The 22,628-nt window shown below is 39.5% G+C and overlaps 1 protein-coding gene across 19 annotated transcripts in view; it reads left to right on the top strand.

Annotated features, from left to right (window-relative positions):
- cacna1g (calcium channel, voltage-dependent, T type, alpha 1G subunit) overlaps positions 1–22,628 on the top strand; it is a 255,234-nt gene that overhangs the window by 196,092 nt on the left and 36,514 nt on the right. For 12 of the 19 annotated variants that reach the window (XM_077503942.1, XM_077503936.1, XM_077503935.1 and 9 more), the window contains 6 exons: positions 2,315–2,499; positions 14,691–14,817; positions 16,987–17,112; positions 17,230–17,319; positions 17,401–17,593; positions 19,302–19,352. In XM_077503942.1, coding sequence (XP_077360068.1) covers positions 2,315–2,499; positions 14,691–14,817; positions 16,987–17,112; positions 17,230–17,319; positions 17,401–17,593; positions 19,302–19,352 — 772 coding nt within the window. Of the gene's footprint in view, positions 1–2,314; positions 2,500–14,690; positions 14,818–16,986; positions 17,113–17,229; positions 17,320–17,400; positions 17,615–19,301; positions 19,353–22,628 lie in introns of all 19 variants that reach the window. The other 7 variants (XM_077503948.1, XM_077503952.1, XM_077503938.1 and 4 more) reach the window with 2 other exon arrangements.

Below are 22,628 nucleotides of genomic sequence, written 5' to 3'. Positions count from 1 at the left end.
GCTATATTCCTGCATGAAATTATATTAAATAAGATTAAAACAATAAATGAAGTAAAATTGCAAAAAGGTAAGTTTTCGGGAGGTCAAATTGAGTTTTGAGGACCAAAATAAAAAAACTATTTACCACCATCCGCCATTTTGGTTGTTTACTTTCACCTCGAACGCTTTGAGGTCAGAACTGGAAAGTTTCAACTCGGATATTTCCGACTTCCGACCATCCTTGAATGCAGCATAACTATCTATCTATCTATCTATCTATCTATCTATCTATCTATCTATCTATCTATCTATCTATCTATCTATCTATCTATCTTTTTATTTATCTTTATCTTTATCTATCTTTTAATTTATCTTTATCTATCTTTTAATTTATCTTTATCTATCTTTATCTACCTTAATCTAATCTAGCTGGCTATCTAGCTAACTATCAGGCTAGCTATCACTGACCTGTATGTATTACTGGATAGGCGATAGCCCATACGTTCCCGTGCAAGCAGTTGAAGCCACAGGGCGGCCATCTTACTTGTCCCATCTTGCGAGAAGACTATATACGATATACCGTATACTATAAACTATATGTATATATATACAGGTTAGACATATACTCTTAGTAGGCTCTTAGTATGGGGCGGGGGTTTGGCGGCCTCACGGCTTAAAAAGTCCAGGCCTATCAGCAATCCAGTCATATACAGATCAGTGCTAGCTAGCTAGCAAACTATCTAGGTAACTAGCTATTTAACAATTGATCTAGCTAATGTTAACTAATCTTATCTAATTTTATCTAATCTACCTCGATCTATCTTTCCTAGTTTGTGACAGAAATGGTAGCGTTCTGATTTCTGTTATTTTCTGCAATATTGTTTACTGCTCAAGATTTTGGCATCCTAGAAAATAACATTCTTATTTGATCAATGATTTGCATTAAATAGAGAAACCAGGCTGAAACTACTCAAACATTCATAGAATTTTTGCCTGCCCAATATGCATGTGTGATACAAGCCCCCAAAACATCAAGAGAAGATGGTGGTGCTGAAATGATAAACATACAGATTACACTTCACGATATGCACACACTCTTTCGGTGCTGTTTCATCATATTGGACTGCCTTGCTAGGATTCAAATGGCTCAGCTTGCTGGAGTTCATGTGTCTCAGTCATTCATTGCCTGTGTCTCTATTTTTGGCCTCTGTGTGATTACTTGGCACACAAATATTAGGACTGAGCACGCACTCACACACACAAATACAAGTACACACAGTTCTTCTTGTCAAGTGATTCCTGGCAAAAACAGTGGCAAAACACACCATCTATGTAGTCTTATCACAATATAATTTCTTAATGAAAGTATTCATGTTTCCACTATGTATTTTATTTTATTTGTATGTATTTTAGATGTTCAAGTTACCTGACCTCTGTATTAAACCACATACAATAATCTACTTATGAGTAGGGAGGCTTTAACTTGAGTTGTTTTACTTTTAAATTATAGTCCAATCAAAGCACATGAGTGAAATAAGATGGGTGTTGAGGTCAATCGTTTTGTGTATAGCCTTCTTTACCAGTCCGAATTTCCTTAAAGTATCCTCAACTTTAAGTAGAGGGAAAGAAAGAACCTCTTTGATTGATATTCAAATACATTATTCATATACAATACGTATACGCTATGCAATGATGAGCATCATTAGACATTGGCTTCAGTCTATTTTCTTGTATATTCTCTCTTCTCCCAATTGAATAGATGGTATATAAATAGTTTGGTCTGGTTTAAATTTAAGGTGGTGAAGTCAGACCAACAGTATAATTATTTCCAGGACAGTAAATTGTATAATGGGCAGAATAAATGATCAGCAGGGCCTATTGAAGCTTCTGTTTCTCGCCAGATTCCAAGTAAACAGTTCCATGAATTTAATAATAATAATAATAATAATAATAATAATAATAATAATAATAATCTATAAGTAGGATGTTGATCATAAACTTTGTAAATAGAGGAGGGTTTGATAAGAAACAAGTCACGTTTCTTAGTAGGATAGAGCTCTGCCATACATTAGTACACAGAAATCTATCATGCTAGCTAGGTTGCTAGCTCACTAACAAGCTACCTAGCTAAGTATCTAGCTTGCTAATTAGGAAGCTAGGTTATTCTTGACCCTACTGAGGACAAACGCGAAAGAAAAAAGATGGCTAGATGCTGAATTTATGAATATTTTGTGCTGATTACAGTGGACATACAGTATGTTTGTCTGTTTCCTTATTATTGACATATTGTAAATTGCTTTGTTGTGTAATCTCTCTTTGCCCTGTTTGTGTCCAGATTGTGGCCTTGGGTTGGTGCTTCGGTGACCAGGCCTATCTGAGGAGCAGTTGGAACATTCTGGATGGGATGTTGGTGTTGATATCTGTTATCGACATCCTGGTCTCTTTTATTTCCAACTCGGGTACCAAGATTCTGGGCATGCTCAGGGTGCTGAGGCTACTGCGTACTCTAAGGCCTCTACGGTGAGTGACATTAAAGACCTAAATTCTACTGCGAAGCCAAGCCAGACACACAGACATAATTTTTTTTATGCTTTACATTACAGTATGTATCACAAATATTATTGGAATTGGTGATAAATTGTGGAATCAGGTCAGTCAGGTTCAATGAATAGCCTGTTTGCACTCACATACTGATGTAGCTAATTTAGGGCAGCTGTGATTAACCACAGTATGATGCAAAATATAAGTACATTTAATAGGAACAGTTTTTTGTGTTTTATTCAGTTAACATGAGTCATACCTCATGAATTGTCTCGTAGTCTGAAGGTCACAGGCTCACAGACAAAAATCTCTCAGACCAACAAATTAAATGCCTAATGGCTCTGCAGTCTGCATATAAGGTTTGATATACAATTCTCCAAAATGTGTTTTGCTAACATTCATATGAAATGTCCCATATTACTGTCATGATCACATAAAATTAGAATGTTAATGGGCCTGAAACGAAACAATAAGCATTTTGAAATTAGAGCCGCTGCAACTGCGCACTCGGCCACTTTGAAAAGAGCACCTCATTTCAACTGCGGCGAAATTCTCTCCAAGCCCTGCTTTATTTAATCCCCAGAGGGCAGTGAAACTGGCTGTATTACTGTCAGGTTTGTAAGGTCTTAGAGTCAGATTAGAAAGTAGCTTTTACAAGAGAAAACTGTGCAACGTTTAATTTGGGGGAAATTGTGGGGAGCAAAGGGCAACCAGCTCTCAGTTGAAGCCGATCTGTCATGTTTAGGGAAAAAGCAAAATGGCAGCATGTAAAATAGGATTAGGCAAAATGTCTGAGGGCGGGCAGAGAGAAAGAGAGAGAGACTGGGAGTGACTAACAGGAGAGGACACAAAATGAATGAAGAGGAAATAGCCGAGTTTAGTGGATTCACACTGTGCTCAATTGAAGTGGCAGATGAGTTGCTAGACAGCAATATGCGGTACTGTATTTATCAACAATGAGTGTGAAATGCTAGAAAAGTTATAATGATATTGATGAGCTTGCCAAGCTTCTTATCTTCATACTGGACATTAATTACTTCTTGATCAAGATGTACAATGTCATAACTTTGCATTGAACAACTGAAACTGGTTATTGATAATTCTTGCCAGTAAATGTGAAGAATGAAAGAGAATGTAAATAAATAAACTATTTTTAAGAAGTTGAAAGTTACACATACTATGTGTTACTTACTATTATAGTAATGTCATGAATTTGTGTGTTGATATGTGGCGTTTAGAAGGTCCTGGCCTAGTGAGTGAGGTCAGTAGTTACGACTACAGCTCTGGTTGGTCATTTTCTTTTTTATTTAGGATTTTTTTTTTTTTAGTTCAGTATTGTTATGTTCTGGAGTTGGATCCCAAAAGCGCAGACACAAATAAGATTTTAACTCTTTATTCATATAACATCGAGAGGCTTAGAACAAACTTGACTAGACGGGAAACAACGAGAATGTATCGAGAATCACGAGATGCTAAGCTAACTTGGGCTGTGGAGGTGCACAGAGGAACAGAGGTAATAATCCGACAAAAACACACACTTCTCAGTCAGGCTTATATAGACAGCAAATCGATCTGATTGGCTGTGGCGATACATGTGGGAAACAGGACTGACATGAAATTAACTGATTGGCTGGTGACCAGATAAAAAGATTAAAGATTCTTGACATCACATAGCTTCTGACATTATATAGCATCTTACCAGTTGAAACTAGATGCTGGTTACATCAGTTCAAAACAGACACTTGACCTCACGGTCCTAACCCAAACATAACCCTTGCATAACCCTAGTCATGACCGTAAGCATAACCCTTACATGACCCTAGTCACGACAGTAAACATAACCCTTGCATGACCCTAGTCATGACAAGTATTATTCATTTGGCAGCCTTCCCGAGTCAACATGTCATCATCATCGCTCTCGTTTTTTTTGTTTGTTTGTTTGTTTGTTTTTTGTTTTGTTTTTTTGTCCGTGTGTGCGTGCGTGGGAGTTTGTGCTCTTTAATTCACCAGAAACCTGTTGTAAATCCCAGAACCTTTCACCTTAATCGGATACTTCAGATTCCCGCCAGAGTCGTGAAGTCGACAGGAGATCAGAGTCAGGATCAAATGAAATAAAGATGAAAAGTCCAACACCAACCATACACCACCTACCACCCACATAATTACAAAACCAGAATCTTTCACCAACCCCAGAAACATCTAAATTCCAACAGATTAAGGAGACTTTAAGAGACCAGAGGAAAGACTAAAGGAAGGAGGGAAGGAAGGAAAGATGAAGGGTCGTGAGTGTTTTCATCTTATAGTTTTTAGTCTTATAGTAACACAAGACAAGTGCAGCTTTGTCATCCTGAAAGTTAAACAACACTGTGCTAGTCGGAATATCAGCTTGTTGTCTCTGCAGTTCGATTGTGGCTGACTTTCGCTTGCCGGGGGTTTGAATTAAATATGAGATTGTCTGTATTTTCCCCTCAAGCGCCACAGTGCAGTGGGAGCTCACACTGGCAGGAAATGCTGATATGCTGATGCGAATCACGATCAATCAGCAGTCATTTATGTGCACAAAGGCTGCAAATGAAAGTTGTGACTTTCACTATGTGGGAAGTTTAAACAATGTGCAAAGGTATATGCTTTTGACCAATTCTAAAAGGTAATCAGCGTGTGTGTTTTAATTAAAGTACACATAGAAACTAAACTAATTTTATAAATCTGTGCTACTACTGACCGCACCAAATTTCTTGCAGCCCACATAGGCGAAGCAATGTAGCGTAATCACCTGCAGCCAATGATGGCCAAGCGAGGCCCGTCATCACGAATCATATGAGTCAGGTTTGAGTGTTGACGTCCGCCGAACCCCTGAGACTGACTCATCGAACCCACGTTAAGAACCACTGCCTTAAACCTTGATGCTGCTCTGGACAAATGTGCTTCTCTTACTGAATAATGCATGATTTCTAATAACCAAAAGCTTGTAAAGCAGGTGGGTATCTCAGAGGGTGTAAAATCTGGGTACCAATCCAAAGTACTGTACTAAGATCGTTTGGCCTTGATGACTTTTTAAGTCGTTAGAGTCCACAAGGGGCACATACTGCTGTTCACAGTATGATGCACCTGCTTTAACACACACACATGCACACAATCATCCATCAGCCTACGAAAAAGGAACGGCAGGCTTGCCTTACAAAAGAGGCAAGATTTAAAGGGGAAGTAAAAAAATATATATATAGACAATAAAATGTTCTGTGCAGTCCCACTAGTCAAAATACAGTATTTTGGTTAATATTGCATTACTGGAATATGAGTTAACATAAAATCCAGCAGTTTTTATCAATATCAGAAGGCGACAATTTTGCCACTTACTGTCGAGTGAAAATGACATCACAGGTGTGCCAATCACAGCTCAGCTTCAGTGTAGGAATAATTATAAATATGTTATCATACATTTGCTGCAATGAAGAATGTTTTGCTCTGCTCCACACTCACATTCACATAGCCTAGCTATATGTTATCTTAACAGAAGATGCCTCAAGAAGCACAAGAACCAGAACATCTAACGTAGCAGAATGGTTAGAGCCAGTCTGCTGAGGCTGCCTGTTTTCTGTTAAGAAATGATTGCAAACTTGGCCAGACGTACTCACAATCTTCCACTCTAGGGGCGTGGAAACCAAATAAAAAGAAAGGGTGAGGAGGGGATTTTTTTCAGAGAGTGCAGTAGTGAATTGTATCAGTCAGTTCCTCTCCTCTGACCTCGCGAGCTTTGTACTGAGTGTCTTCTCTCCTTTTTGTTGTATTTAATAAATGTAAAACAGGTAAACCTGGCATTCAGAAAACAGCTGAGCTGTGATTGGTCCTGAGCAACTATGATGTCATTATCACTCAACAGCAAGTGGCAAAAGTGATTTTGCTGCATAACTCATATTCCACAAATGTAATATTATCCAGATTGTCATGTTTAGACTAGTGAGGTCACATATAACATATTATTGTCAAAAAATGTTCAAGGTTGACTTCTCCTTTAACACTGTATGTCACCAAATTGCACTTTGATGTCACGCAACACCGCCTACATTGCATCGACGGGTGAGCCATCTCATCTCTCAGATGTTACCTCAAGCATGATCCGAGCGTGTGTGCATTGTTGCGGAGGTCAGGTGCTGACAAATAGTTAGTTTAGACGTACTAATTCCCCCTATGGGTAACCCCTGTCAGCTCAGCCTTTGAGCTCATCCGTCACTTCGTGATGATGTAATTAACCCCAGCCCTTCACTGCGTACTTAATGTGTTTGCTGACTTGCAAAGAGGTGACTGCCGCCTGTTAACTCACTGCATGATTAACATTTCTTTCATGGCATACACATTACACAATTATGTTGTGTGTATGAAGAAGAAGGAAGAATTTTCCTCATTTAGAAAAATGCCACAAGACAAGAGAGATAACTTGACAGCTGAGGACTAATTGGTGTAATAATGGCTGACAAAGGGGAAATAATCAATCGAATACATAAAGGAGAAAGTTTTAGAAGGTGAAAAAAGTAAGAAACTAACAGATGTTTCATTTTTTATTCTCTGTGTACGCGCTCACCGTCCCTCTTTCCTCCCTCTCATGTTTCTGTCTTCCTGAGTCGCTTAATTACATCCAGTGTTTACACTGTGGGAGCAAGCTTGCCACTTATTGTCCTACTTGTTGTTCTCATTTTTCGGTGTGAGGGATGTGCTGCTGGAGGACAGAATTGCAGGTGTTGTAACAACAGCCTTCCTTGCTCTTTTTGGTATAGCTCACAGAAAAAGCCCAAACTACACTGATATAATGGCAGATATGGAGTTAAAAAACAATATGTTGAGGATTATTTGAACATTTTCAGCATGGCATTTACCATATTGGAACTACATCAATTTTATGCAGAGTACTGCCGCTTTCAGGGGCTCAAATGTACTTGAACGCAACAAAAGATAAAATCATATTTGTAAAAGATGGGTGGAAATTTCAAGAGAATGACTTCTGGACAATTTTGTTAAAATTCTAGTCTTAGGAGTTGAAACAATGTGTAGGGAATGGGTCCTTTTGGATTTCGACTAGCTGGTGGGGGATATCCTCAAAAACCTCCTCGATTCCACTGACATGTTTTCCCATGAGGCTCTTAAGGCTCTGAAGTGGACTCTCCTCTCTCTGGGATTGAAGTCATCGAGGTGGTTAAAAAGCTCCTCCATGGCAGGGCACCGGGCGCAGAGGTGCCAAATCCATGTCCAGAAAATAAAAACCGGCACGTAAACAAGCTGTTTTACCTGCCAGTTGAGTAGAGCTGTCAAAATGAATCACTTATTTTAAATTTATTTCAGCATATCAGCAGTAATTTTTCACAATTTCAGTGGTCCTCCATGAAAGAAGACTGATTATCTTCTGTGTTTAATCAAAATAAAACATTTGCAAACGGGAATTCAGGAGAGGGTTTCAAGATGGCGGAGTGAGCAGACGTGCGTTGGGTAGCTCGACCGAGTCGGTTATGAAAAATTGCTTGAAACACGAAACTCGACAACCAAAAGTCTAAAAATGAACAAAAATTCAAGAAAGCAAAAGAACAAGAACAAAGAGGAGGAAAAATACGAAATGGAACCCGAACAAGAGGAAGACGTCGTCGAAGAAAACGTTAGCAAGCGAATGGAAATGGCTAACTTCACGGAGGAACTTAAGGCAGGGCTTTTCGCCATTAAAGAAGAAATAAAGGAACTCAGAAGGGAGTTTCGAGAAGATCTAGCCACATTCCGAGGAGAGATGAAAAAGGAAATCAATTCGATACGCGAAGAAATGGACCGCAAATGCTCCGAAAACAAGAGGGAGCTTCAGGCCCAAGCAGCTAATATGGAGGCAGCACAGGCCCGTATAGCTGAACTAGAAGAGTGGCAAGCGGATTCGGGCTCGGCGATATCGGCGATGATGGAGCGGTCGCACCAACTTCAAGAAAAGCTAACTGATCTGGAAAGCAGATCGCGGAGGAACAATCTCCGTATTTACGAGGTCCCGGAGGACGCCGAAAATGACTCTGATTCGGTTGGCGACTACGTGGCGCGGCTGCTCAAAACTGCACTCGACTTACCGGAAAGCATGGAGCTCCATATACAGCGTTGCCATCGAGCACTGACGAGAAAGCCCGGCCCTGAAGCGACTCCAAGGTCCATTGTAGCAAACTTTTTACAATTCGACACTAAGGAATTGATCTTACAAAAAGTGTGGGGCAAGGAAAGGAAGACGATAAAGATAGGCGATAAACAAGTATTTTTCGATCATGATTATGCGACGGAAGTCCTCCAGAAAAGAAAGACCTACGCGAATATCAAGAGGAGATTGAAACAACAAGGAATACGGTTTCAGACACCGCTCGCAAAAATGAGGATCCACTGGGAAGATGGCGTGAAAACATACGAGGATGCTAAAGACGCAGCGCGGGATATGAGAGCGAGAGGATACGAGGTCGAGGAGCCGGAGGAGAAAGGCACAACACAGGCGACGCGCCGCAAGAACGACACGGCCCGAGATGCTGCGGGAACAGAGTGGCGGCGAGCTGGCGGCGGGAAGCAACGAGTGGAGACGACACGTCGATTGAAAGACAAACTACAACAATTTAGGAGAAAATAAGACTTTCCCTAAACCGAATCAAAGGTGGAATGACTACAAATCGGGTAAAGTGCTATTACCATTTTTTTTGATTTTGTCTTTAAGTGAAAATAGAACGTTTCAAATGTATATGTTGTTATGAGTAAAATATTGTTGTGAATTTAATTGCCTGGGGCAAATTCAACCGCCAGGGGGAGAGAGAGGCTAATTATATGTCTAGACTTAAGGATAGTGTTAGGTCTAGGGAGAGGCCCTCAAGCCAGAGGACTTCCTCTCCATACAGTTATTGGGGCACTGGGATAAATATAAAACAGCCCCAGGAAGGGAAACCCCCCCAGTTTTTGTTTTTGATTTTTTCTGTTCAAATTGAGTTGTGTGTAGATATTTGTTTTGTTTATTGTTGTTGGGGAGCACACGTGAGAAGGATTCAAAATGATGAAAATGGATAATAGTATCAAGATAATATCGCTAAATGTGAATGGCTTGAGTACGCCAGCAAAGAGAGGGAAAGTCATGGCGAAATTGAAGAAAGAAAAAGCACAAATTGTAATGTTACAAGAGACACATTTGTCTAAACTAGAACATGAAAAACTGAGTAAGTTTGGCTATAAAAATTTATTCTATAGCACGTATAAAGGAGGCCGCAAGAGAGGAGTAATAACTCTGTTGGCAAACTCAACCCATTTTGAACTGGAAAAGGAAGTCAAAGATAAGGAGGGAAGGTTTGTCATTGTGAAAGGAAGAGTGGGGAATGAAAAAATTACATTAGCTAACATATATGCACCTCCTGAAAGTGATAAGCTTTTTTTTAAGCATCTATTCGATACCATTGCAATGGAATCAGAAGGAATTATAATTTGTGGGGGAGACATAAATGTAGCTCTATGTCATAGAAACGATTCAACAAGTCTAAAAAGGAATAGAAAGCAATTGTCAAGATATGTTAATATGTCATTGGAAGAGACGGGTCTGATGGATGTGTGGAGATACATGCATCCACTAGAGAGGGAATATACACATTATTCCGCTGCACACAAAGTTCATGCAAGGATAGATTACTTCTTTATGAGCGTAGGAGAGTGTCATCTTATGGAAGAATGTAACATAGGAGCCGCAGTATTGTCTGACCACAATCCAATGTTTCTAAAAATTAAACTGAACAATAGAAGAAGAAATACAATATGGCGACTGAATACAAGCTTAATTAATAATGAACAGAAAAAGGCAGCGATTAAAGAGGATATAATGGCATACGTGGCAGAAAATGACAATGGGGAAGTGGACCCGACAATACTTTGGGATGCAATGAAAGTAGTCATTAGAGGTAAATTAATTGCAGAGGCGGCGCGAATAAAAAAGGAAAAATTGGAATCATATAGAAAATATATTAAGACACTCAGGGAACTTGAGAAAAAACTTGAAAATCAGAAAGATGAGAATGTTTATGAGGAGATAAAAAAGATGAAAACCAAAATAAACACTTTACTGTCTGAGGAAGTAGAAAAAAAGAATAAATTTGTCAAACAGAATTACTACGAAGTGGGACCGAGAGCTACTAAATTATTAGCAAGACGCATGAGAAAACAACAAGCTATAAATAGTATTTATAAAATAAGAGACCCACACATAAAGGAATTATGTCGCTCACCAGAGCGGATTGAGAAGGTAATTCAGGAATACTATGGAAATCTTTATGGTCAAACCATTTCAGTGGGATTAGATGAGATGGAGGAATTTCTGAAAACAGTGGAACTACCTTCGATTGGCCCTTCACAAAATAGAAAATTAACAACCAAAATAACAGAAGAGGAGGTGAAAAATGCAATTACGAAATTGAAGAACAACAAGAGTCCGGGGAGTGATGGGTACAGCGCAGAATGGTATAAAGCATTCAGGGAAGAACTAACACCTTTACTTGTGTCAGCATTCAACTGGACATTGAAGAGAATAAAATACCACCCTCATGGAATGAGGCAATAATTTCTGTACTGCCAAAACCTGACAAAGATAAAGAACAATGCGGAAATTATAGACCTATCTCACTATTAAATGTAGACTACAAAATATATACATCTATTATTTCAGACAGGTTGAACAAATTTGTGACGGAACTAATAGATGAGGACCAGACCGGATTTATGAAAAACAGACAAGCTCAAGATAACATCAGGAAAACGCTACATGTATTAGATCAGGCTCATCATGATAAACAGGACACCTTATTAATTAGTGTAGATGCCGAAAAGGCTTTTGATTCAGTAAATTGGAACTTTCTATATAAAGTAATGAGAAAATTTGGCTTTGACGATAAGTCGGTGCAATGTATTAGAACACTCTATCATCGACCTAATGCCAGAATTAAAATAAATGGTAACTTGACAGACAGAATATACCTACAAAGATCAACTAGACAGGGATGCTGTCTCTCTCCCACTTTGTTTGCTCTCTTCATTGAACCACTACCACAAGCAGTTCGACAAAGTGAGGAAATTACTGGTGTAACAATAAATAATATAGAAAATAAGATTGGGCTTTTTGCAGATGACATTATAGCATTTCTCAGACATCCAGAGCAATCCTTACCTGCACTAATGAGGCTATTTGAGATATATGGTCACCTATCTGGATATAAAATTAATATATCAAAAACTCAGGTACTTACATTGAACTACACTCAATCAAAGCCTATTCAAGACATATATAAGTTTAACTGGAATCAAGAGAAGATTAAATATTTGGGGGTCTATATCACCAAAAACTGGAACAATTTATATAAGGTAAATTATGATATTATTAATAAGGATATTCAAGAGGATATAAAGAGGTGGTCTACTTTAACAATGGACTTTAGTGCACGGATTGAAGCAATCAGAATGAACATGCTGCCTAGGCTTCTTTATTTATTCCAATCCTTGCCAATAGAGATCCCACAAACACAGTTTGTGAATTGGGATAGGACAATATCAAGATTTATATGGGGAGGTAAACATCCCAGAGTGAAATATGTAACCCTTCAACTACCTAAAGAACAAGGAGGTATGGGTCTCCCAAATTTAAGAGAGTATTACCATGCATCTCAATTCAGATATATAGTTTGTTGGTGTAATACAGACTATGTAGCCAAATGGAAAGGAATGGAAAGAGAGTTTGGTGGCTTCCCCATTCAAAGCCTAGTTGGGGATAAAATATTATATGAGAAAGTGCAGGAAAAGCTAGACCCCATCACTTTATTTACTCTGAAGTTGTGGTTCACAGTCATTCGAAAACAAAAAATTGAAGATATTGATCAATTAAAGTGGGTGGCATATGACACAAACTTCAAACCAAATGAATATGACAGGAGATTTAAAGAGTGGACATATATGGGACTGACGGCATGGTGCACCTTGTTAGATAAAGGGAAAGTGAAAAGTTTTCAAGACATGAAAATAGTATATAATATGGAGAAATGTGATTTTTATAGATATTTACAAGCAAGGGACTATTACAAGAAAAGGGTCCAAATGGATCTCTCGAGAAACACAAGTGGGGTAACTCAACTTTTGATCAGGACGTATAAGGGCGGATCGTGTAGGATTATCTCCACACTGTATAAGGCTTTGTTAGTAAACAAAAACTTAACCAATTATATTAAGACAAAATGGGAATCTGAACTTGACATACAAATCACAGAGCAACAGTGGCTGGGGATGTGGAAAGCTCACCAAATGACTACCATGTCCCAAAAGTGGAGGGAATTTTCATGGAAGAACTTGATACGTTTTTTTTGTCACACCCAAGATTAAGAATAGATACTCAAAAACAAATCACATGTGTTGGAGAGAGTGTGGAGAATTGAATGCAGATCATACACATGTTTTTTGGAAATGTAAAAAAATACAACATTTTTGGGAAAAAATACACTATTTGGTACAGGAGATTCTGGGGTACGGAATCCCTTTCAACTGTATGACTCTCTATTTGAATGACTTTAATGAAGGCGTGATACAACATGAAGACAAATACTTGGTAAATATATTGCTTGTGGCAAGCAAAAAAGCTATAACAAGAACATGGTATAAAGTGGACCCACCGAATGAAGACCAATGGAAGGCAATCATGGAAGAAATCCATACGATGGAGATACTAACTTTCCATATGAGATTGCAGGGTACTCAAGGAGAGCAAAAGTGGAGGAAATGGAAAACATACAAGGACTTAAAAGGCGATGGACATGATCAATATGAGAAGTAGTCAGTGGATTGTTTAGCAAAGTGGCTTCCCCTGTTAATGTTGAAGGTTTGTTTGTATTTTATATACAACAATGTTGTTTGTGTGTGTTCAAAAAGGAAATAAAAATTGAAGTGAAAAACATTCGCAAACATGTTTTTACTTTGGAAAACAATGACCAAACCAGTAACATAGTACACGACCAATCCCCCTTTTTTTTTTTAATCACTGTATGATTATGAAGTACAAAATAAACACCAATCACTGCTTGATAAACAGTAATCAGGGGAAAATGCTTTTGTAATACACTTGAATGTAAAATGAAAATGAATCAGATTAGTTGATTAATCGATTGAATAATCTATAGATTAATCGATTGTAGAATTAGTCGATAGTGACGTCACTAGAGCACCTGTGGCTAAAGCCAAACTGTGGCAGAGTTTCTACTTTCTGAACCTGGATTTGACACCTCTGTCCAGGTTTAGATGAGATCCAGCCAGAGTTTTTAAAGGCTTTGGATGTTTTGGGGCTGCGTTGGCTAACACCACTCAGCAGCATTGCATGGATATTAGGACAGTATCCCTGGATTTGCAGGGATCATTAAGCTGCAAACTCTCACTGGACTGGTTTGCAGCAGTGTGAAATGATTGGCACACACCTGCCCCAACAATCTCTGTAATTCTGTAACATCAAAACTGAGATAAATATCAATTAATTATCAGATAATCCATTCATCAAAGTAGGATGAAACTGAACATCTTCAAATGCTCAGTTCAGTTTTATTATGGCTATAAAATTCCTCTTTCATTCAGCAATGACAGACAAAAAAATACATGAAAATTTGACTTTGTTTTTGGAAAATCCTTCATTTTACAACTGATACTAAATAGCTTCTGATCAACACTGATGTTTATACAGCATATGTTGGAAAGAGTACTGCATTCTCACATCACAAAAGAATTCAAAGCGAGGCAGGGAGGCGCAAATTATGAAGTTCAGCCATCGACTCATTCGTCTCAATTGATCAGTGACCTTGGTCAGCCCTGACTCCTTATTATCTTATGTCGTCTCTTAATGTGCTATTGACTCTGCATTCACTCAATTGTCTACTCAAGGGAAAACATGCCACAAGAACAAAGACGGCAAGGAACGAACTGTGTGGATTGGCAACCCTGGACTATTTTTGCAGTTTATCTTTTTTTTTTTTGTCTTTTTGCCTTTGTTGGGCTATGAGTGATGACTTGGGGTTAAGTGCACCTCTGAGTCCAATGACAATATCATCTTGGGTGCTGCAAATGGTCCCCAGACTGTAAGTTTGAGACCACTGAGCTATATAGTATGTTTTGTGTTCCAGTGTAATCAGCAGAGCACCAGGTCTCAAGCTGGTGGTTGAGACCCTGATGTCTTCACTGAAACCCATTGGCAACATTGTGGTCATCTGCTGTGCCTTCTTCATAATCTTTGGCATCCTTGGTGTACAGGTAATGAGAAATATAATGCATTGCACACAACAACATTTAGTTAGAAAAACGACTGATCTAATTAATGACAAAGACTTACATCTTTCTAGAACCTGCCAAGTTGCTATGAAGGAATATTTTGGCCACTCCAAAAAGGATAGTTAACTTATGTGATAAAAAGGGGTTATGATTAGTAATTTTAAACAGCTAAAGAAATATTACTCAAGGAAAAAAACAATCACAATTTTATGAGAACAAATTTTAATGAGTGGATATAAAAATTGCCACGTAAAAACAGCAGTCTAAGCAGCCGATTTTGCTTTCCTTAGAGATCTGACATGACATGGAATCTCAGTTCACGAACGAATTTACTCCAAGATTTAAGCAAAGCAATTTTCCTTATTAAAATAAATGGAAAATCCAGCCCCAGAACCAAGTCGCCTTTGAGCACAACCTGTACAGACACGTGGCAAGGAGCTAATAGTGGCATTTCAAAGGTTTCCTAACAGCATAATCACTTGCGCTTTTCCCCATCTTGGGAGCTGTAACGAGGGCTAATTTAATCCAAGAAAAAAAAAAAAAAAAGATACATATCTGTATGTGAAATATGTGACCCAGGAAGTGCACATTCATATTGTGTGAGAGAAAGCACAACTGCACATGGATGCAGTTCACAGATTGAGGCATAGTTTATCACCCAAAACAATTATGATCCCAAAATTTGGACTAATATTACATATTTCTTCTTCCATGTTACCACTTTATTGTCATAATAGATGTGGTTGACAATCATTCTCTTCTGCAGGTTATTTTCTTTTTCCACATTGTAACTCATTCAATATGGCAGTTATGCTGGTTTACCTGGTCAATAGTGATTTCATGGCAAGCTGCCCAAGGACTAATCTGTAAAAACGAGCACAACGCCTTTGGTGTTGTCCAGTCGTCTAGCTATCTACCTTTGGCATGTTTATGCTGCAGACACTCTCTTAATATGGTGGTGTCATGGAAGGTTAATACGCTGTTGTTGCTAGTGTTGTGTCATGAACAACTGATTCATTCAAAAAGAACAAATCTTTTCAGTGAACGCGAGTGAACGGGTCACTTCTTGAAGTGATTTGTTCTTTTCTCAGTTCATGGGTGGTTGGAGTGTTAATGATCGGTGAACAAATCTTTTGAACCGTTCTTTTAAATGAGCTGATTCTAGTGATTCAGTTCACCTAAAAGAACTGTAATGTCCATCACTAGTTGTTGCTCATTAAATGGCTTCTGTACAATATGGTGCAATGGCCTTGACCTGAATGAAAATGTTGACATCCATTGGTTAACCTCTGTTTATTTGCATATGGAATATAAAATCAGCTTATTCCTGGGTATTCGTTGAGTCTGATTTATTGATATTGTTAGTTTATAGCAAGGCCAAGAAACAAATGTTGTAAATGTGTTGAGTGTTGTAATGTTTTATTGGTGCTATCTATCTATCTATCTATCTATCTATCTATCTATCTATCTATCTATCTATCTATCTATCTATCTGTCTATCTGTCTGTCTGTCTGTCTGTCTGTCTGTCTGTCTGTCTGTCTGTTGAGCTAGCTAGCTGCCTATCTATCTGTCTATCGAGCTAGCTAGCTGGCAGTCTGTCTGTCTATCTATCTATCTATCTATCTATCTATCTATCTATCTATCTATCTATCTATCTGTCTGTCTGTCTGTCTGTCTGTCTGTTGAGCTAGCTAGCTGCCTATCTATCTGTCTATCGAGCTAGCTAGCTGGCAGTCTGTCTATCTATCTATCTATCTATCTATCTATCTATCTATCTATCTATCTATCTATCTATCTATCTATCTATCTATCTATCTATCTATCTATCTATCTATCTATCTATCTGTCTGTCTGTCTGTCTGTCTGTCTGTCTGTCTGTCTGCCTGTCTGTCTGTCTGTCTGTCTGGAGCTAGCTAGCTGCCTATCTATCTGTCTATCGAGCTAGCTAGCTGGCAGTCTGTCTATCTATCTATCTATCTATCTATCTATCTATCTATCTATCTATCTATCTATCTATCTATCTATCTATCTATCTAATCGAGCTAGCTAGCTAGCTAGCTGTCTGTCGATACCAAACTCACCATGGTGAGCAAAGATCCAACAGGTTTTAGAATAGGTTCAGATGACTTTGTAGTTTTCTGTGTTTCCAGCTCTTCAAAGGGAAGTTCTTTGTTTGTCAAGGAGAGGATGTCAAGAACATCACAAACAGGTCTGACTGTTTACAAGCCAGCTACAGATGGGTCAGACACAAGTATAACTTCGACAACCTGGGACAGGTCAGAACGCCGAAATCCTTACGTTTTTGTTATTTTTAACCATTTGACACCTTAGTGGGAAGTTTTAAAAGCTTTCTTTTCAATATATGCATCAATTTCAAATGTTCTCGTTATCAGGCCTTGATGTCTCTATTTGTTCTGGCATCAAAAGACGGCTGGGTGGATATTATGTATGATGGTTTAGATGCTGTAGGAGTAGACCAACAGGTACCGATCAATCCACTAAAGCATTTGGTCTTATATATTATGTCTATGAAACTCCTTATGTATGTATTGTGTGTGTTTCAGCCAGTGATGAACTACAATCCATGGATGTTGCTGTACTTCATCTCCTTCCTCCTGATCGTGGCCTTCTTTGTACTCAACATGTTTGTGGGTGTCGTGGTGGAGAACTTCCACAAGTGCCGACGCCACCAGGAGGCTGAGGAGGCCAAGCGCAGGGAGGAGAAGAGACTGAAACGCATGGAGAAAAAGAGACGGAGTAAGGAGAAGGAGCTGGCTGGTCGGTAGTCTTTCCACATCTTTCTGAGTCCTGCTTGGTTTGAGCCTGAGCCTTTTTTTTTCTGTTTGCCTTTTGATTTTGGCGAGTCTGGGCGAACGCAACTGGTGATCTAGCACCAGAAGTAATGCTTTTATTTATTTATTTATTTTTTGTGGTAGAGCCCTTTTCCTAATCCCCAAAAGCCCTATCGTGTCCCGATCTGTGGCTTTTTTTCTTACAGTCTGGTCACTTGATTTGACACTGCAAACAAACACCCTTATAGGCTGCTTTTTCTTTAAAACTCCAACATCAAACTGATGATGAAGTTTAAGGAAAAGCTCTACCCCAGTGATAGGCAATCTCTGTCCTCGAGGGCCGCAGCCCTGCAGGTTTTGCAGGTTTCCGTCTTCCAACACAAGCTGTTTCCAGTTAATGCAGTTTAATGCAGAGCTTGCTGATGAGCGGATCATATATCAGCTGTGTTGGAGAAGGCCGACATCCAAAACCTGCAGGGCTGCGGCCCTCGTGGACCGAGATTGCCCATCCCTGCTCTACCCCAAAAGTCCATTTGCAGAGTGAGGAAAGCTGTCAGCCAATTCTTGACCCCTTCCTGCCTTAAGCTTGCCTGTCTACAGTAGACATCATGCTTGGGTTGGTTAGCCCCCTTGGAGCATGCCCGTTGAGTTCTTACAGATGGGGCTTGCATGGTGTTTAACAGAGCTAGAGGGAGGGGGAGTTGTTGGTCATTAATCGCCCTGATCTAAAACAAGATGACCCCCCTCCCTTCCCCTCTTCTTGCATGTTGTTTTAGTACAGCCGCTGGGGCAGGGATCGACCAAACCTTGAAAGATGTGGCCTTAGATCACTGGAAGACATTTAGGAGTTAAATCACCGCTTGCCCCCTCCCCTTCGGCTGTATAGGAGCTGATGACAAACTGCTTGAGTGGTTTAGTGCAATTCCACTGCCTCTTAAACCTAAAACGCATGCTGGCGGTCGCTAGCATTGAAAAGTGCCTTTACAAGAATTAAACCATTTCAGAGGCACTTGTTGGGTACATATCCACAAGGAGCAGTGGACTCTGATGTCCTTAAGCTGAAGAAATGATTCCACCATATGTATATGATCCTTTGATTTCATGGTATTTTAGATTGAATGTATCTCTCTTGAGAAATACAGATGACTTGAAATTGATCCCTGGGGGAAACCTTGCACATTCAGTCATAAGAGGCCCATTGCTTGTTTTACAAACTACACAAAACCTTTCCTGTACTACATCCCTCTTGGAGTTGTGGCAAGCCTTGTTTACGGATTCCTTTCTCAAGATTTTTCGTATGGGCAATTACTGAGCAATAAGGTTTTCAGATATAGGAGATTTTAGCAAAAAGAAGGATTAGTTTGTCGGTAAAATCCACGGTCAAATGGTTAGAATTGTGGGTACAGGTTCATTTGAAAGTTGTTTCTTGCTCTTTGTTTTTCTCTGTATAAAGAAAAAACAAACAAACAGTTAGTACTAACCCAAAGAACTGGACTCAGAATCACTGGAAAGACAAGATATAGGCACATAAACCAGCTTAATCTTTCACTGCTTCCTTCTGGTCTTACTCCATCCCTCTTTCCCTCTTTCTCTCTCTTTGCCTCTCTTCCATCTGTCCTTCCTTTCTTGCTTCCTTCTCCCACTTCCTTACTAATATAGTCTCATTCCTCTAGATTTAATGGTTCCAGGGGTGAGTTGGGCCCTCTCTGAAGGCACATTAAAAGGTACCCCGTTCCCAGCATGCTCTGTTTTGTCCCTTAACTCCTCACACTGCCACCGACCATGACCACCCACCATGGTGGCAAGGGTTCTAAGTAAATCATGGGAGGTATGGTCCCATCACGTGTCCCCGTCCTCCTGCCTCTCTCCCATCAGCTCTCAGTCCACTAAACATGCTGTTTTTTTTGTTTTGTTTTTTTCTGTTGTGACTTTGTCTTTCACAGCTCTCTTGCACTGTCCGCGAACCATTCGCTGTCCACTGCACCACACTATGCACCAGCCTCATCAGAAGAATACTTTTTGAATTAGTACAGATGCAAAAGTGTTGAAAGTTGTCATGGATCAGTAAAGAAAATAGTTTGGAACTACAGTATTGTGTGTTAACTGTTTTATGAACCAAGAGCATCGTCAAGTTGCTATATTATACTACAGCATCCATCAAAGTAAGTACACTACAAACAATGATGTCTCATTTTAGTATACACTAAAGAAATAAAGCCTGTCACTGTCTGTTGTTGACCTGGTTCAGACAAGTCCAACTAGGAATTCAGGAAGTAAAAAGATAACGGGTATGCAAAGCGCCCTCAGGGCCGCTAAGTGAAATGAAAGTGTCCATAATCGACGTATGCTTGAAGTCACGTTAGTTATCTATTTTTTTTGTAAATCGATAGATCAACGTAGCTCCTTGTGTAAACAAACGGTGGCCTATTGTGTTGTTTACAGAGTTTAGATTGTTTGTAAAGTCATGTACGCCCGTCGGCATTAGCCATAAGTGTACATCCTCTGACGTGTGGCATCGTCAAGTGGGTTATGCATCCAATCGGTTTTCTGTCGTGTAACAGGAACCCGGCCGGAACCTGTCAGTGAAGCGATTCAATGTGACATCATCGAACAAAATTACATTTTAAGCACAGCGGCTCATTATTTTGCAGTGAAACAAGACCACGGCAATTGAAAGGAACTTTTATTACCTGTACTATTGTGACATCCCTAATTATTAGGTAAAAACAAAGGTGATCGAGTTTTGTGTGGGGTTTTGCCCGTATGAGTTCTGAGCGTGTTAAGGCCTAGATGAACGAATCCGATGTCGGGAGTCGGACAGCGTTAGGCCAATGGCATGTGCCGTATAATCAGTCTATAAATTACTGTCGTAAATTCGGATCGAGTTGGTATACCTCGGAGGGACGTTGAATCGGCGTCGGGGCATTTGATCACTGTGATTGGCTGTTAGCTCGCAAATCAGCGCACCGGGCAAGAAGAGGAAGTGACGAATACGAGTAAACAGTACTGATAGAAAGCCTGGACCACTTTTTCTTCGCTCATTTTGTGCATCGTCACCCTGCTGTACCCTCCGCATTTGAACGTACAATATCTGGACAAAAGATCGAGGAGATGACTTTGTCTCTGGTTCAAGAGAGACCGGCATTGTATGATATTACCATTAAAAGGTTTGCCGACAAATGTATGAAAGCCAAACTATGACATGACATGGGGGCGCGACTGGATATAGCAGTCAGGATTTACTTTTATATACGATATTGTGCAAAAAGCCGGAGAGTTTCATTCATGTGAGAGAAAAAGTAATGCATTGGTATACATTGTTTACGTTTTTATATCCCGTCCCCATAAAGAGGTTTCCGGTTGCCTTTAGGAATAATGACTACCGCCGCCGATGGTATGGATGGGAATTACTTCTCGTGCATGCGCTGAAGGTACGATGGTATGGGATCAGTATGATGTGTATTTACGTTTTTTTTCTACGTGACGTGCCGACACCACAGGGGCTAGGCGTCGGTCACATTTGGCCAATGTCGGATTGGTGTATCTAGGCCTTTATATCTACCTGTTTTGGATATATATTGTTCCCAGAATGAATTGTGTAGTGCATTAATTCTAAGATTTTTGTGTTACCCGTAGCTGAATACGTCACAATCAGCACGTTTGTTTGATTTATGTTGGTCTTCGTTTTTTTTTGTTTTTTTTTTCAACAAACCCTAACTATAGTTTATGCGTAAAATAATGACATCCAGGTCAATTCCATGTAAAAGTTGCATTGCCCAACTGAGGATTGTTTGTGAAATTACAAATGTATGTTTTGATTTTGGTCATGTGATTAATTGGTCCGACATTACTCTTTTTTTTTTTTTTTTTAACTTTACAAGATCATCTCCCGGACCGGATTAAACCCCTTTCCAGACCTTTTCCAGAACATGGGTCGTATGTTTGTCATCCAGCTTTTCTCTCTCTCTCTCTCTCTCTCTCTCTCTCTCTCTCTCTCTCTCTCTCTCTCTCTCTCTCTCTCTCTCTCTCTCTCTCTCTCTCTCTCTCTCTCTCTCTCTCTCTCTCTCTCTCTCTTTCTGTCTAACTGAATCTGGGTCAGCGCTAACGGAGATAAATTTAACCGGAAGTGTTTCACATTGACTTTCTTTTTGCCTCCTATTCCTCCATACAAGAGATGTAATTAATAGCACTGGTCCTCTAGGGAGGGCCAGCCATGGGGATTACAAGAGGCCAAATTCTCTCCCCGCCGGGTATATAAAGTAGAGTAAAAATATGGGTGAATGTAGAATGGGGAGGACACCCTTTGAAGGAGTATCAAAGTTGCAGTTGGTAGGTGTTTATTGTGGATGCCACAAGGTGTAAAGTAAACTTGTTGAAGAGCGTAGAACAATTATGGAGCAGGTCCAACATGAATTTACTGCCCCTGCCTGGCAGGTTGCCGAAAGGTGCAAGTTTTGCACTCTACTTTGAATGTAATAAACCGCTATAATATTCCAAAGAGACATAGAAAGGTCATACTCGGGCACATGATGTACGGATGTAATATCCATTAAATTAGTTAATGAGGCTCATTGTCCTCTGGATACATTAAATATATTTACTTCTCCTTTGACATGAATGACTCATGAGTTTTGTTCGTTGAATGGGTGTAAAACAGGGAGTGATGGCTTGCTGATGTGCCCGGGGAGGAAAATGTTAACGTAATGGCCAGTAAAGTTTATTAATTTATATCCAAAGCAAGTCATTAGTAACTCTGTAAAAGAACATTCAGTATGATTTTGACAGCAAAACTGCACATTTGCGGCAGGAAAGGCCACCCAACAGGAATCATTATAAATGTTTTACATTGGGAACTTTTCCGATGAATATTTCATCCACAGAAATGTCAACAAGAGACTGCAGGGTGGTAGAAACCCTGAAGCTGCAGCAAATGTAGTGATGAAAAAGACAAAGTGTACTTTTGAAGTGACAACTGATCATACCAATATGGCCTTTGTCTG

This window comes from Festucalex cinctus, chromosome 17 (assembly GCF_051991245.1).
Source record: "Festucalex cinctus isolate MCC-2025b chromosome 17, RoL_Fcin_1.0, whole genome shotgun sequence".
Taxonomy (NCBI): Eukaryota; Metazoa; Chordata; class Actinopteri; order Syngnathiformes; family Syngnathidae; genus Festucalex; species Festucalex cinctus.
The sequence above is the reverse complement of the archived record's forward strand: the minus strand, read 5'-3'. Positions and strand labels throughout refer to the sequence as shown.